At 40.2% G+C, this 12855-nt stretch overlaps 1 protein-coding gene across 9 annotated transcripts in view; it reads left to right on the top strand.

The window, feature by feature from the left end:
• eif2ak2 (eukaryotic translation initiation factor 2-alpha kinase 2) overlaps positions 1 to 12855 on the top strand; it is a 97678-nt gene that overhangs the window by 54002 nt on the left and 30821 nt on the right. For 6 of the 9 annotated variants that reach the window (XM_076974081.1, XM_076974076.1, XM_076974075.1 and 3 more), the window contains 2 exons: positions 9840 to 9959; positions 10064 to 10189. The exons of 1 other annotated variant lie outside the window; for it this stretch is intronic. In XM_076974081.1, the coding sequence (XP_076830196.1) occupies positions 9840 to 9959; positions 10064 to 10189 (246 nt within the window). Of the gene's footprint in view, positions 1 to 9839; positions 9960 to 10063; positions 10190 to 11359; positions 11434 to 12855 lie in introns of all 9 variants that reach the window. 2 more of the 9 variants (XM_076974082.1, XM_076974083.1) reach the window with 1 other exon arrangement.

Genomic DNA, 12855 nt, shown 5'->3' with positions numbered 1-12855 from the left:
CAGGTTGAACCAATCAGAATATAGATTGCGCTGTTTCTTGGTAGACTTTAGCCAGCCCGCTCCCCAACCACACACACACACACATACACAGCCGCTACACTAACCATCGCGACAGATTCCAATCCCCCCCGCCTGAAAAAAAGCTCACGCCCACCAAACTTGAGAGATCTGGTCATATGAAATACATTTTAATGATTTTTAAAGCGTATAATAACTTCAATTTTTAAAACTATAGTTTTTTATTTCACATCAGAATATTTTGATGGCACCCCCGATGAAGACAGACGGCACCCCGGTTGAGAAATGCTGATTTAGACTGTTTCTGCACACTTTAAATCCGTCTTTTTTTCTCGCTGTGTCCATTTTACGTTCGCCCCCCATCAACAATTTACGTTCGCGTATGACAGTGTCCTTGTTTTTTGTCAGACCTAGGTGGCAACCCTATTGCCTTCTGTTTGGAAATAAACCTCCAAACTCCGAAATTTACACAAAGGCTTGGCATAATCAAAAATAGTTGCTGATGGTGGCACATGGTTCACATTTATTGACAACACGAAAACAAAACAAATGCTCCTTAAATGTCCAGTGCTTGAAGGCGTCTGTCATTATTGCTGCTAGGGGTGCACGATATGGACTAGAATTACGATGTGCGATAACATTGTTGGATATCCCGATATCGATGTGAACCACGATAAATTAAGATTAAAATACAGAGATGTAGTGTCTCTCTGAACAGCAGCACGTTAATTAGTTTTTTTTTACTGTGTAATGAATCCAGAATAATTCCAAATATTTTGCAGGTTTATTCAACAATAGATTCAATCTAGGTTTATACTTTCACGAGTGACTGTAGCGCGACTCCGCACACCTCGCGTAAACCTCCGCGAACGACGGAAGCGTTTAATCTTGCCATGTCACTATCTTTGCAGTGTTGTCCGAAACGATATGTAGGCCTAGTAGTATAGAAAAAACACCCCTCAAATACAGGGGAATGAACATTTACCTGACCAATTTTAATGTTGCTTTGTGTATCAGGTTTGAAAAGTGCTGGAATTTAGGCTAAAGTACTTGAAATTGTAACTACTTCGTTTCACAACAAATATCTGTCTGACTGAACAGTTCTCTTGTAATTACATTAACAAATATGAGCCTCTTGTAATTCCAGGACGAAACATGAAAGAACGTGAAGACGTTAAGATTGGGCGTTTTGAAAATAAACAACCATTAAAAAATGTGATAAAAAAAGCGAATTATTTCGAATCATTTAGAGTACAGTATATGTATAAATATTTAACTCAATTAAGTTTATTGAGCTGGGAATTATTGAAATGGACCTTGAAAGTGACGTACAAGTGCTTTAATTCCACCTTGTATAGGTGTATGAACCCGGCAAATATGACTGTTCTCATTGCGCTGAGACGCGGCGCGCGCGAACTTACAAAATTCGAGAGGTGCACGACCTCGTGAATCGACAGCGAGCGAGACCATCGTGCAAGGGCGAAGCCACCGTGATTACGTTATTTTCGCCTTGCGGACCCTCGCGCTGCATCAAGTGTAAACCAGGCTTAAACCAAATTGCGTGTCTGATGAGCGTGTTCACCTCACTCTGCCTCTTGCCTACTTACGTCACGTGATCATAGTCTGCAGCGCGAATAGCTCCCTCTATTGCTGGACGAGGATAATGCAATTTGAGTTTGCTGTTATTCAAGGAGTTATCGTGGCTCTTTCGATGTGTTTATCGTGAAACATCACATCGCGATAACGATAAAAATACGATTCATCGTGCAGCCCTAATTGCTGCTTGAGCTGAAACTGAAACGCGCGCCTGCTGCTCCAGCACAGAAACAAGCGGGAAACGGCGATATAGGGCGCAAAGCAATAAAAATATCATTAAATATTTCACAAAGGTTTTTGCTTATATTTAAAAAGTTTTACTAAAATTGTAATTCTTAATTTTTCCAGAAGTAACTGTAACTGAATTAGTTACACTTTTTTTGTAATTAAATTACGTAATTTGTTACTCCCCAACACTGCATATCAGAAGGCTTCACTGTAAATGGCGAACGAAAAAAGGCAAATTTGTTCTGAAGTTTACTGAATACCTGAAACCTCTGCTCACACTCTCGCAGCAGATCTGTTATGTTGTCTTTATAATTATCCAAATCATTATCGGGAAGTTCCGGTGCCTTCGGACGCACAGCTCTGAGACAAGAGAAATGCGCGGTGTTACAGTTGGATTGCTGCGTCTGCCACAGTGACTAACTCGTGTCGGTGCTGCATGCTGTCATTTACTGCCCTCTAGTGACCGGAGAGAGCATATGAGAATTGCTCTCTGGTTTGACTGACAACAAGGTTAGACCTATTAAAGAGAGGCTCCGCCATTTCTCTCTATCCGGTTCTCTTTATTGAGAGCACGTGAACATTGGTACGACTAACAGCAAACAGCTGAAAGTTGTATTACTTCATTAACGAGCCCGAGTTACGGTGCAATCTAACCATCAGCTGATCAACGGTACCGCGACAACAGATTCACCGATTTATTTCAATCAAGCTTGATGACGCGGCCACACAGACTGAAACAAAGGCGATCAATTCCCTGTTATACCATGAACGAGACTCTCATTCCTGCACTTCATATCCAGAAGGACGATTCCCAGCACACCTGGACGACGTCGCTTTTTATCAACGAGGAACCTGTGGTGGAAATTAATTCCTAATTCCAGGATAATTCAGAGAGGACGACGAAACCACCCAAAAACCCTCAACACGTGAGACTCTTACTGCTGGGCTTAGTTTAGTAAATGGGCATAGTTACTTGAACTGTAGAGTTAACTACATTTTCTGTTAATACATTCTGAATGCAGGGTTGCCAACTCTCACGCATTGAGCGTGAGACACACGCATTTGACCGTTTTCACACGCTCTCACGCCACACTTCCGATATCTCACGCCGAAAAAAAATATCCAGTTTATTTACCTCAGATCCACATATATGATTCAATACGTTACTAGTTCGCTAGCTCTGGCGCCATCCACCGGCAATATAACACTACTGAATCTGTGTCCATTTTACGTTCGCCACCCCACCCCCCCGGCTCCAGGTTAAAATCTCACTCCAAGCGAACGTCAAAAGTTGGCAACCCTGTGAATGTGTTTAACTTTATTTTCATAATCTTCATTAAGATTTGTACACAAGTTCTCCACCTTGCATGCAATCTCTCCATGTTTTTATCTTCTGATTATTTGACAACTTGTAGTGCCCATTCTCAGACACACTACATTAATTTTTAGTTATTAAGCCAGGGCCATTACTCTTTGTTCTGACCATGTTGGAATAAACCAGCTGAGCTCATTAACATACAGTCGCGCTGCTCTACTGTTTAAAGTCGGCGCCATTTTAGTTGCTTTGTTCTCCATAGGAGAACTGAGACTACAACTCCATCCTCACGCGCGCACAAGCTCACGCACACATTTATTCTCCTCCCCTTTTTACACACACACACACACACACACACTAGATACCCAGTCTTCACTGTAAATATACTGATCCTTGTTGCAGAGGCGTAGTGCAAAATTCTGGGGCCCCACCGCAAGGAGGCAATGAGGAGGCCCGTGCGTGAGCTAAAATCTCACTGACGCGCCTGGCATATGCTTCATAGCTCAAGCTAGCACTTAGTAATATGCAGTGATCTGTATTCAAGCTTACTAATAGATACAATGCAATAAAAAGGTTCTTACCTTTAACAATGCCCAAAACGTCCTCTCCTTCTGACATTTTTCTGTGCAAATTCCTTTACAATGTCTGTCGGATCCATTCGACGAGCGCACTGAGAATAGCAAGTCCGGAAAGTCTGTCCTGAGACATTGTGCTTCTCAGATAGTTTTTGATCATTTTCAGTTTTGAAAATGACCTTTCTGCACTAGCCACAGTGACGGGGATAGTTAAAAACATCTTAAGATTAGAGTTTTAGCGCCCTAACATCACCCAGGAGGAAGACTAAACAACAAACTCGTCCTAACTTCGCGCGCGTGCCGCGCTTCAGCGCAATGGACAAAGTCGTGTTTGCCGGGTTCATACAGCTTTATAAGGTGGAATTAAAGCACTTGAACGTCACTTTAAAAGTCCATTTCAATATTTCCCAGCACGTTAAACTTAATTAAGTTAAATATTTATACATATACTCGAAATGCTTTTTTATCACATTATTTAATGGTTGTTTATTTTCAAAACGCCCAATCTTAACGTCTTCACGTTCTCTCATGTTTCGTCCTGGAATTACAAAAGGCTCGTATTTGTTAACGTATCGTTTCGGACAACACTGCAAAGCCATATTTACGTTTGATGCCTGATGTGTGTATATATATATGGTCTCTGGTCAGGTAAAAATGTTCTTTCACCGGTTTTGCAGGGGTTTTTTTTCTCGACTGCCACCTATCGCCACCTATCGTTTCGGAGAACACTGCAGTGACGCTCGCGAAAGTATAAACGCCTACACCGCTCGCGCGAGGTGGGCGGAGTTGCGCGGAGTTGCGCGCTAAGGTCGCTCGCGAAAGTATAAACCAGGCTTAAGGCGGGGCCCACCTGTGTTCGGGCCCCCCCCGCAGTGCGTGCCCCTCCCCTACGCCAGTGCCTTGTTGATGCTGTTTTAGAATAGTTGGTTTTAAATAAATGTATCATTTATTTTCACCAAATTGTCTGTGTTGATGTCATTCAAAAGTGGTTGTTGCCAAAATCTCCAAAGAATTCATAGTTAAATCATTCAGATACCAAACCATTAATTGTCTTTAGTTGATAACTAAACACTGTGGTTCTGGTATAATTAGAATATGAGACTGATTCTAAAATAATGAGACTGATTTAATAATTAAGGTGAAACAAATTGTATCTACTTTTAAAGGATTAGTGGGTGAAACCCCTACACTATCCAGTCCCAACTCAGCACATGTTTCAAAGTATTACTCACAGGTCTCCAAAGCTATTGTCTGTCTCATGGGACATTTCAGAAAGGCTCAATTTAACTACTTCATATTCACTCTACTGTGTAGATTTTTAAAAGACAAAACAAATTCTTAAGTTGTGTTCATGGCAGTCATGGCCTGGTGGTAGGGAACTGGTCTTGTGACCGGAGGGTCGTAGGTTCGATTCCCAGACCTGAGGCCATGACTGAGGTGCCCCTGAGCAAGGCCCTTAACCCTCAATTGCTCACTTGTATAAAAATGAGATAAAATGTAAGTTGCTCTGGATAAGGGCGTCTGCCAAATGCCATAAATGTTCATCTCCACTGAATGGAAATAGTTACTGTGTAACTGTAATGTCCATTTCTGCTTTTCTGTGGTTAATGTGTATTCAAAACTATACTGTATATTGATCAGGGGTGGAAAGTAACGAATTACATTTACTCATGTTTGTCACGGTCACGGCTCCAGACCCTTCCCTGTGGGCGTGTCATTATGTCGTCTGCGTGCAGTTATGTCCTTGTTTGTAGTTCCGTGGGTGTGGGTTGTTTGTGAGCGTGTTCGTAGTCGCACCTGTGCCTTGTCTCGAGATCACGAGGGTCTGTGTTAATCACCTATAAAATGTGCGTTCGCGCAATGTCTTGTGCTCGTCTTTGTCTAAAGTTTCATGCCTGTGTGAGAGGTGTGTTTTCTGTTTGCACTCCGCACGGAGCTTCACGTGTTTGTTTTGTCACATTAAACGTTACGTGTTGCACAGTTCGAAGTTCGTCATGCCTCATATTTCGAGCGTCACAATGTTACTGTAATTGAGTACTTTTAATGAGTAATTTGTAATTTACTGAGTAGTTTTTAGAATATGTAATTTTTTATTTTACTCGAGTAAATTTTGACCTAAGTAGTTTTACTTCGCTACATTTGAACTCTCTCACATTACTGAGTAAAAAAATATTGATGGTGATAAATTAAATGCAGACAGAAATTTAAACTTCTGAGTCCCGGAACTCAAAGTCAATTGCGTTGTCAGGGCTGGCTCGGCTGCTGCTCCTCCTAACAACACTAGAGGCACCCGAGTCAGTCCTAGACTCTCCAGGCGCAATCAGCAGTGAGCCGTTTTAGCCGTCTCTATGGCTTCTTAAGGAAGCTTAGTGAAACGGATCACTGCTGAATCGTTTTGGCTCGTCTTCACATCCTCAGCCCTTTCTCTGTGATCTCTGGTTGCGTTTCTTGTGTTTAGGTGTCTCACCACCTTATGCTCTCTCTCTCTCTCTCTCTCTCTCTCTCTCTCTCTCTCTCTCTCCTCTCTTGCTTTTCTACTACTTATTCGAGTAACTATCTCCTGCGCTGCTTACTAGCCTACCTCAAGTTTCCCCCCTGCTTTATTTCTTCCTATCCATTCTTCGTTTATTTTGGGAAGGGTTTTTGTTTCATCGTGGTGTTCTGCCTGCTGCCCCAGTTACTTCCCCAGGCATCCAGGCAAGTTTCGTTTTCTCACGTTGAGTTGTCTCCTCGTCTTTTCTGTTGCATTTTCTCCCGTGTTTTGTAGTAGAGTTTATTTTCTACGCGTTGAGTTTATTCCGCGTCTTGTGTGATTTGGTTTTGCTGCTTGTGTGTGTGTGTGTGTGTGTGTGTGTGTGTGTGTGTGGACGCACGCACATTTTGCTCTTTGCATTTTGTCGGCACTTGGGTCTACTACTCTCTTGGTTTTGATGTGGTGTGTACTTGTTGGTACACTCAACGTTACATGCGTGGCACTTTATGGTACAGGTTGTGATTGTCCTTGTGCTGTGAGGAAGTATGTTCCTGAGTGTGGATGTGCACTTAAATATGCTTTGAAATCGATTAAAACATTTAAACATTAAAACATTTAACAAACTTGTGCTGAATATGATTCATGACATCCTTTTTTTGCATTAAATAACTGAAAGTAACTAAGTAACTTGTACTCAAATTACATTTTAAATGAAGTAATTTTGTACTTTTACTCGAGTAAATTTTCAGATGGGTAATTTTACTTTTACTCTGAGTAGAATTTAGGCCATGGGTTAAAGCAAGAAATTTTCATTTGACTGAAAATCTTTCCTAGCAAAAGACAATGCCAGCAATTACTGACAATGTGGTGTAGTTGGGTCAAGGCCTCTTTTGCCTAACTCTACACAATAAACACATTTATAAAATATATTTATCTAAACAGCCTGTGTGAGAAGAGAGAATCTATGAAGCGACAAAATGCAACACCTGAGCAATAAATGTACATAAATGTTTATATAATGGAGTTACAGTGGGGAAAATAAGTATTTAGTCAGTCACCAATTGTGCAAGTTCTCCCACTTAAAAAGAGGAGAGAGGCCTGTAATTGACATCATAGGTAGACCTCAACTATGAGAGACAAAATGTGAAAAAAAATTGAGAAAATCATTTTGTCTGACTTTTAAAGAATTTATTTGCAAATAATGGTGGAAAATATGTATTTGGTCACCTACAAACAAGCAAGATTTCTGGCTGTCACAGACCTGTAACTTCTTTTTTAAGAGGCTCCTCTTTCCCCCACTCATTACCTGTATTAATGGCACCTGTTTGAAGTCGTTAACAGTATAAAAGACACCTGCCCACAACCTCAGTCACACTCCAAACTTCACTATGGTGAAGACGAAAGAGCTGTCGGAGGACACCAGAAACCGAATTGTAGACCTGCACCAGGCTGGGAAGACTGAATCTGCAATAGGCAAGCAGCTTGGTGTGAAGAAATCTACTGTGTGAGCAATAATCAGGAAATGGAAGACCTACAAGACCACTACTAATCTCCCTCGATCTGGGGCTCCACGCAAGATCTCAGCCCGTGGGATCAAAATGATCACAAGAACGGTGAGGAAAAATCCCAGAACCACAAGGGGGGATCTAGTGAATGTCAAGCATGGGGGTGGCAACATCATGCTTTGGGGCTGTTTCTCTGCAAAGGGACCAGGACGACTGGTCCGTGTACATGAAAGAATGAATGGGGCCATGTATTGTGAGATTTTGGGTGCAAACCTCCTTCCATCAGCAAGGGCAATGAAGATGAAACGTGGCTGGGTCTTTCAGCATGACAGTGATCCCAAGCACACTGCCAGGGCAACAAAGGAGTGGCTTCGTAAGAAACATTTGAAAGTCCTGGAGTGGCCTAGCCAGTCTCCCGATCTCAACCCCATCGAAAACCTTTGGAGGGAGTTAAAAGTCCGTGTTGCCCGCCGACAGCCCCAAAACATCACTGCTCTAGAGGAGATCTGCATGGAGGAATGGGCCAACATACCAGCAACAGTGTGTGCCAACCTTGTGAAGACTTACAGAAAACGATTGATCTCTGTCATTGCCAACAGAGGATATACAACAAAGTATTGATGAACTTTTGTTATTGACCAAATACTTATTTTCCACCATTATTTGCATATAAATTCTTTAAAAGTCAGACAAAATGATTTTCTCAATTTTTTTTTCACATTTTGTCTCTCATAGTTGAGGTCTACCTATGATGTCAATTACCGGCCTCTCTCATCTTTTTAAGTGGGAGAACTTGCACAATTGGTGACTGACTAAATACTTATTTTCCCCACTGTATCTGGGGGTCCTCTTCCAGAAAATTATTTAAAGATCAAGTCAAATTTAGTGGTTTTAAAACTGGTGAGTTTTAAAAGGTATGAAGCTCTCTTGTTTTTATCAGATTCACTATCGCAAAAACATAAGCCATAAGATTACCTGCTAAGTAGGTATGTTACAAAAAAATTAAATGTCCAAAAATGGCAAATTAAATCTCACACCTGGATAGAGCTTTTAAATACAAACTGTACCATCCATGTTAAATTGGTTTAGAAATAAAAAGTTGACATTTTAAATGGAAGAAACGCACCCTGAAAACATGACTTTGTTCATTGCGCTGAGGCGTGGCGTGCACAAAGTTACAAAATTGGAGAGGTGCATGACCTTGCGAATTGACAATGCGCATCATGTTTGCGGAGTTTATACACCTTTACAAGGTGGAATTCAAGCACTTGTACGTCACTTTCAAGGTCCATTTCAATATTTCCCAGCACGTTAAACTTAATTAAGTTAAATATTTATACATATACTCAAAATGATTCGAGATAATTCGCTTTTTTATCACATTATTTAATGGTTGTTTACTTTCAAAACGCCCAATCTTAACGTCTTCACGTTCTCTCATGTTTCGTCCTGGAATTACAACGTAATACAAGAGAACTGTTCAGTCAGACAGATATGTGTTGTGAAACGAAGTAGTTACAATTTCAAGCATTTTCAAGTACTTTAGCCTAAATTCCAGCACTCTTGTGCGGAGTCACGCACTACGGTCACTCGCGAAAGTATAATCACGCAGGCAGGAGGGAGGTAACTTTTCTACGTAATGTCCGAAAATCAGAAGGTGGGATGACCTGCAAGTCAATCAAATGACACCGCCGTCATCCATCCAGCGCTGATGAGCGCCAGTGACAGGATCATATTTCGGCCTCAAAACAGATAGCACGCTCTTGTGTGGTTTATTATGATTTGACGGATTTTTTTCCCCCAAAAAAACATGACGGAAATCCGTCGTAGTGACACAGAACTTTAACCCATGATTTAGGCAAAGTAAATATACTTTGTCACTTACAATTTTCAGTACATATGCATATGGTGTATAGACACAAATGTCCACAACAGCATGCTCTGTTTTTGAAGCTGTATTTTCATCTGTTCTAACAAGATAGTCAGTTATTACAATTGTTATAATCATTGATTTTAGATCACTGTAAAACCTTACCACAAAATTACTTCCTTATTATAGATTATTTTCAGTATTTCATTAACTTTTGATCTTACATATATGACCCCAACATGCGTATGTTCTTTTGTAGGTTTTTAGAAGAGTTTGATTCAATAACACGAATTGGGAAAGGAGGTTTTGGTCGTGTTTTTAAGGCTAAACGAAAACTGGAAGATAAATATTATGCTGTTAAGATGGTGAAGTATACAAGGTAAGCAAATACATACTTTTTATTTGTCATTATAATTGTATATTTTATGTTTCGTATGTGTCTTTTTTTCATGTGATTTATTTATGTGCTAAAAAATTCCACAGCAAAGCTCCCAGAGAGGTGAATGCTTTGGCAAGTCTTGAGCACACTAACATAGTGCGATACTATACCGCATGGATTGAAGACACTGCATACGGTGATGAAGCCCCAGACAGCTCCAGCACTTCAAAGTAATGAATGAACTTTAATATGAATCTTCCTTCATCATCTCATTTTACATAAACCCTCAACTACAAATCTTTGGTGCATCATTATTCCTTAACATTTCTAAAATGAGATATTATTTCTTAATATCTAACAACTTAAAACATATTTCAACATATCCTGTAGTTTTCATGTAATATCTCATTATTGTAACTGGTGTCAGAAGAATGTGCAGAGACAGAAAGCACTATGTTATCTGCCTTTCATCCCTCTGCTAAGAGCTGAACCATCAGCTATTTATGTGTACAACTGATACGTTGGTTTCTTCTGCTAAAAACAGGAATGCTCCATATTAGGAGGAATACACATGTGAAATGAAAACAACCTACTGTGTGTCAATATGTTGGAACATGCTGTGCTTAGATAAGACATTTTAACCTGCCTGCTAGAATTGGGTATAAGAAGGAGATAGAACTTCCCTCTCTCCTCAGAGTTCTTGTTCTAGATGAGACTTTCATGCTTTTTTATTTTTTAATACATTTCTCTTTTAACCATGTCTGAGTCCTCATCTATTTCAGGAAATTTCCACGACAGCAACATATATTTTTTTGCTAAAACAAAACAACAATGTTGGACATCTTACAGAAAGACCAGAAAAAAATTGTTAATAATAGTATAGCGATGTCAGAGTCTAAGAGGCTAGCTAAGCTAATCATGAACGATGGCTTAGCTAAGCTAAGACCCTAAATGATGCAGTACTTGAATGCTCTAAAACTGTTTATCATCTAATATTTAGGTGATATTTAGTATGAGTTGTCGTATGCACAACTGTTTATTTATACTCACAAACAAGTCCTTCGTAGATCTTGTTCATGCTAACTTCCGGTTCAATGCTGTACCCAAACAACTACATAAACTCCATCCAAAGTAAGCTTTTTCTTTTATGTGATCTCCAAAAGTATACGCAATCAAAATATCAACTAACAAAATAATCCACAACTGCTTCAGTTTCGCCCATTGTTCTGGAGTACATAGCTAATCTTGGCTTAGCCTACCTTAGGCTAGCATGTTTACAACCCAACTGCCTCGTTGTTTTGCACATGTCCTTGTCAAAGACATACGTTCACGAATCATGGCAAGTGAAGTTTCAGCTTTGAGTGAACTATTGGTTAGAACAGCTTTCAATCTCTTCAAAGGGATCAGCTTGTTGCTGTCGAGGCTTCTTGGTTGGCCCACTACCCCTCCCCCTTTCACACCTCGCCAGGCAGAGGTGAGAAAAGCTGTCATTCAAATTGACAAGCACATTCGCGCTCCAATAAAAACGATGAATTTCAAGCATAGACACATGTAGCTTTGCAATTCGAGAACAGATGACGTGTAACAACGCTGTGATGTCGCTGAGAGGTCAAGAATTGTTTGTTGTTCTCAGCAAAGGAGAGGATTGTGCAATTTTTTTGCAATGAAGTGAACATGCAAATAAAGTGTGATATTTTATAGTGTGATATTGAAGCTTTGTTAGTAAATTAATTTTAGGTGATGAAATATGAATTCATCTTACATCGTAAATCTGCTTTTTAAACGGACATTAAAAGAAACCAACGTGGACCACTTCAAAGCCGGATTTCTCATGATCGGCTGCATGTAGACGGCATAGGAATTTTTCAATTTATCTTTTTGATAAGTTTTTGATGTTTAATACCTGATTTGAAGTCAAATTCGGTGGCCCCAGCAGAGGGTGCTTCTGCATAAAAAGTATAAAGACTTATTGAGGACCTGCTTATATCTAGTAAGGCTGTTTTTCTATGATTCTTTATACTTCTAATTTAGAATTTCGCCATTTATGTTCCATGATTCACGTGGCACGTTCCTTTCTCAGTTACTCTATTAGATCAAAATGATTGCTCAGCATGTGAATGTTCAGTGATTGGCTGAGAGATCTTCTGGGTTAAGGTCAGAGGCGTAGCGCAAAATTCTGGGGCCCCACCACAAGGAGGCAATGAGGAGGCCCGTGCGTGAGCTAAAATCTCACTGACATGCCTGGCATATGCTTCATAGCTCAAGCTAGCACTTAGTAATATGCAGTGATCTGTATTCAAGCTTACTAATAGATACAATGCAATAAAAAGGTTCTTACCTTTAACAATGCCCAAAACGTCCTCTCCTTCTGACATTTTTCTGTGCAAATTCCTTTACAATGTCTGTCAGATCCATTCGACGAGCACACTGAGAATAGCAAGTCCGGAAAGTCTGTCCTGAGACATTGTGCTTCTCAGATAGTTTTTGATCATTTTCAGTTTTGAAAATGACCTTTCTGCACTAGCCACAGTGACGGGGATAGTTAAAAACATCTTAAGATTAGAGTTTTAGCGCCCTAACATCACCCAGGAGGAAGACTAAACAACAAACTCGTCCTAACTTCGCGCGCGCGCCGCGCTTCAGCGCAATGGACAAAGTCGTGTTTGCCGGGTTCATACAGCTTTATAAGGTGGAATTAAAGCACTTGAACGTCACTTTAAAGGTCCATTTCAATATTTCCCAGCACGTTAAACTTAATTAAGTTAAATATTTATACATATACTCGAAATGATTCGAAATAATTTGCTTTTTTATCACATTATTTAATGGTTGTTTATTTTCAAAACGGCCAATCTTAACGTCTTCACGTTCTCTCATGTTTCGTCCTGGAATTACA

This window comes from Brachyhypopomus gauderio, chromosome 15, assembly GCF_052324685.1.
Source record: "Brachyhypopomus gauderio isolate BG-103 chromosome 15, BGAUD_0.2, whole genome shotgun sequence".
Classification (NCBI taxonomy): Eukaryota; Metazoa; Chordata; class Actinopteri; order Gymnotiformes; family Hypopomidae; genus Brachyhypopomus; species Brachyhypopomus gauderio.
This window is presented reverse-complemented; position numbering and strand designations above follow the sequence as displayed.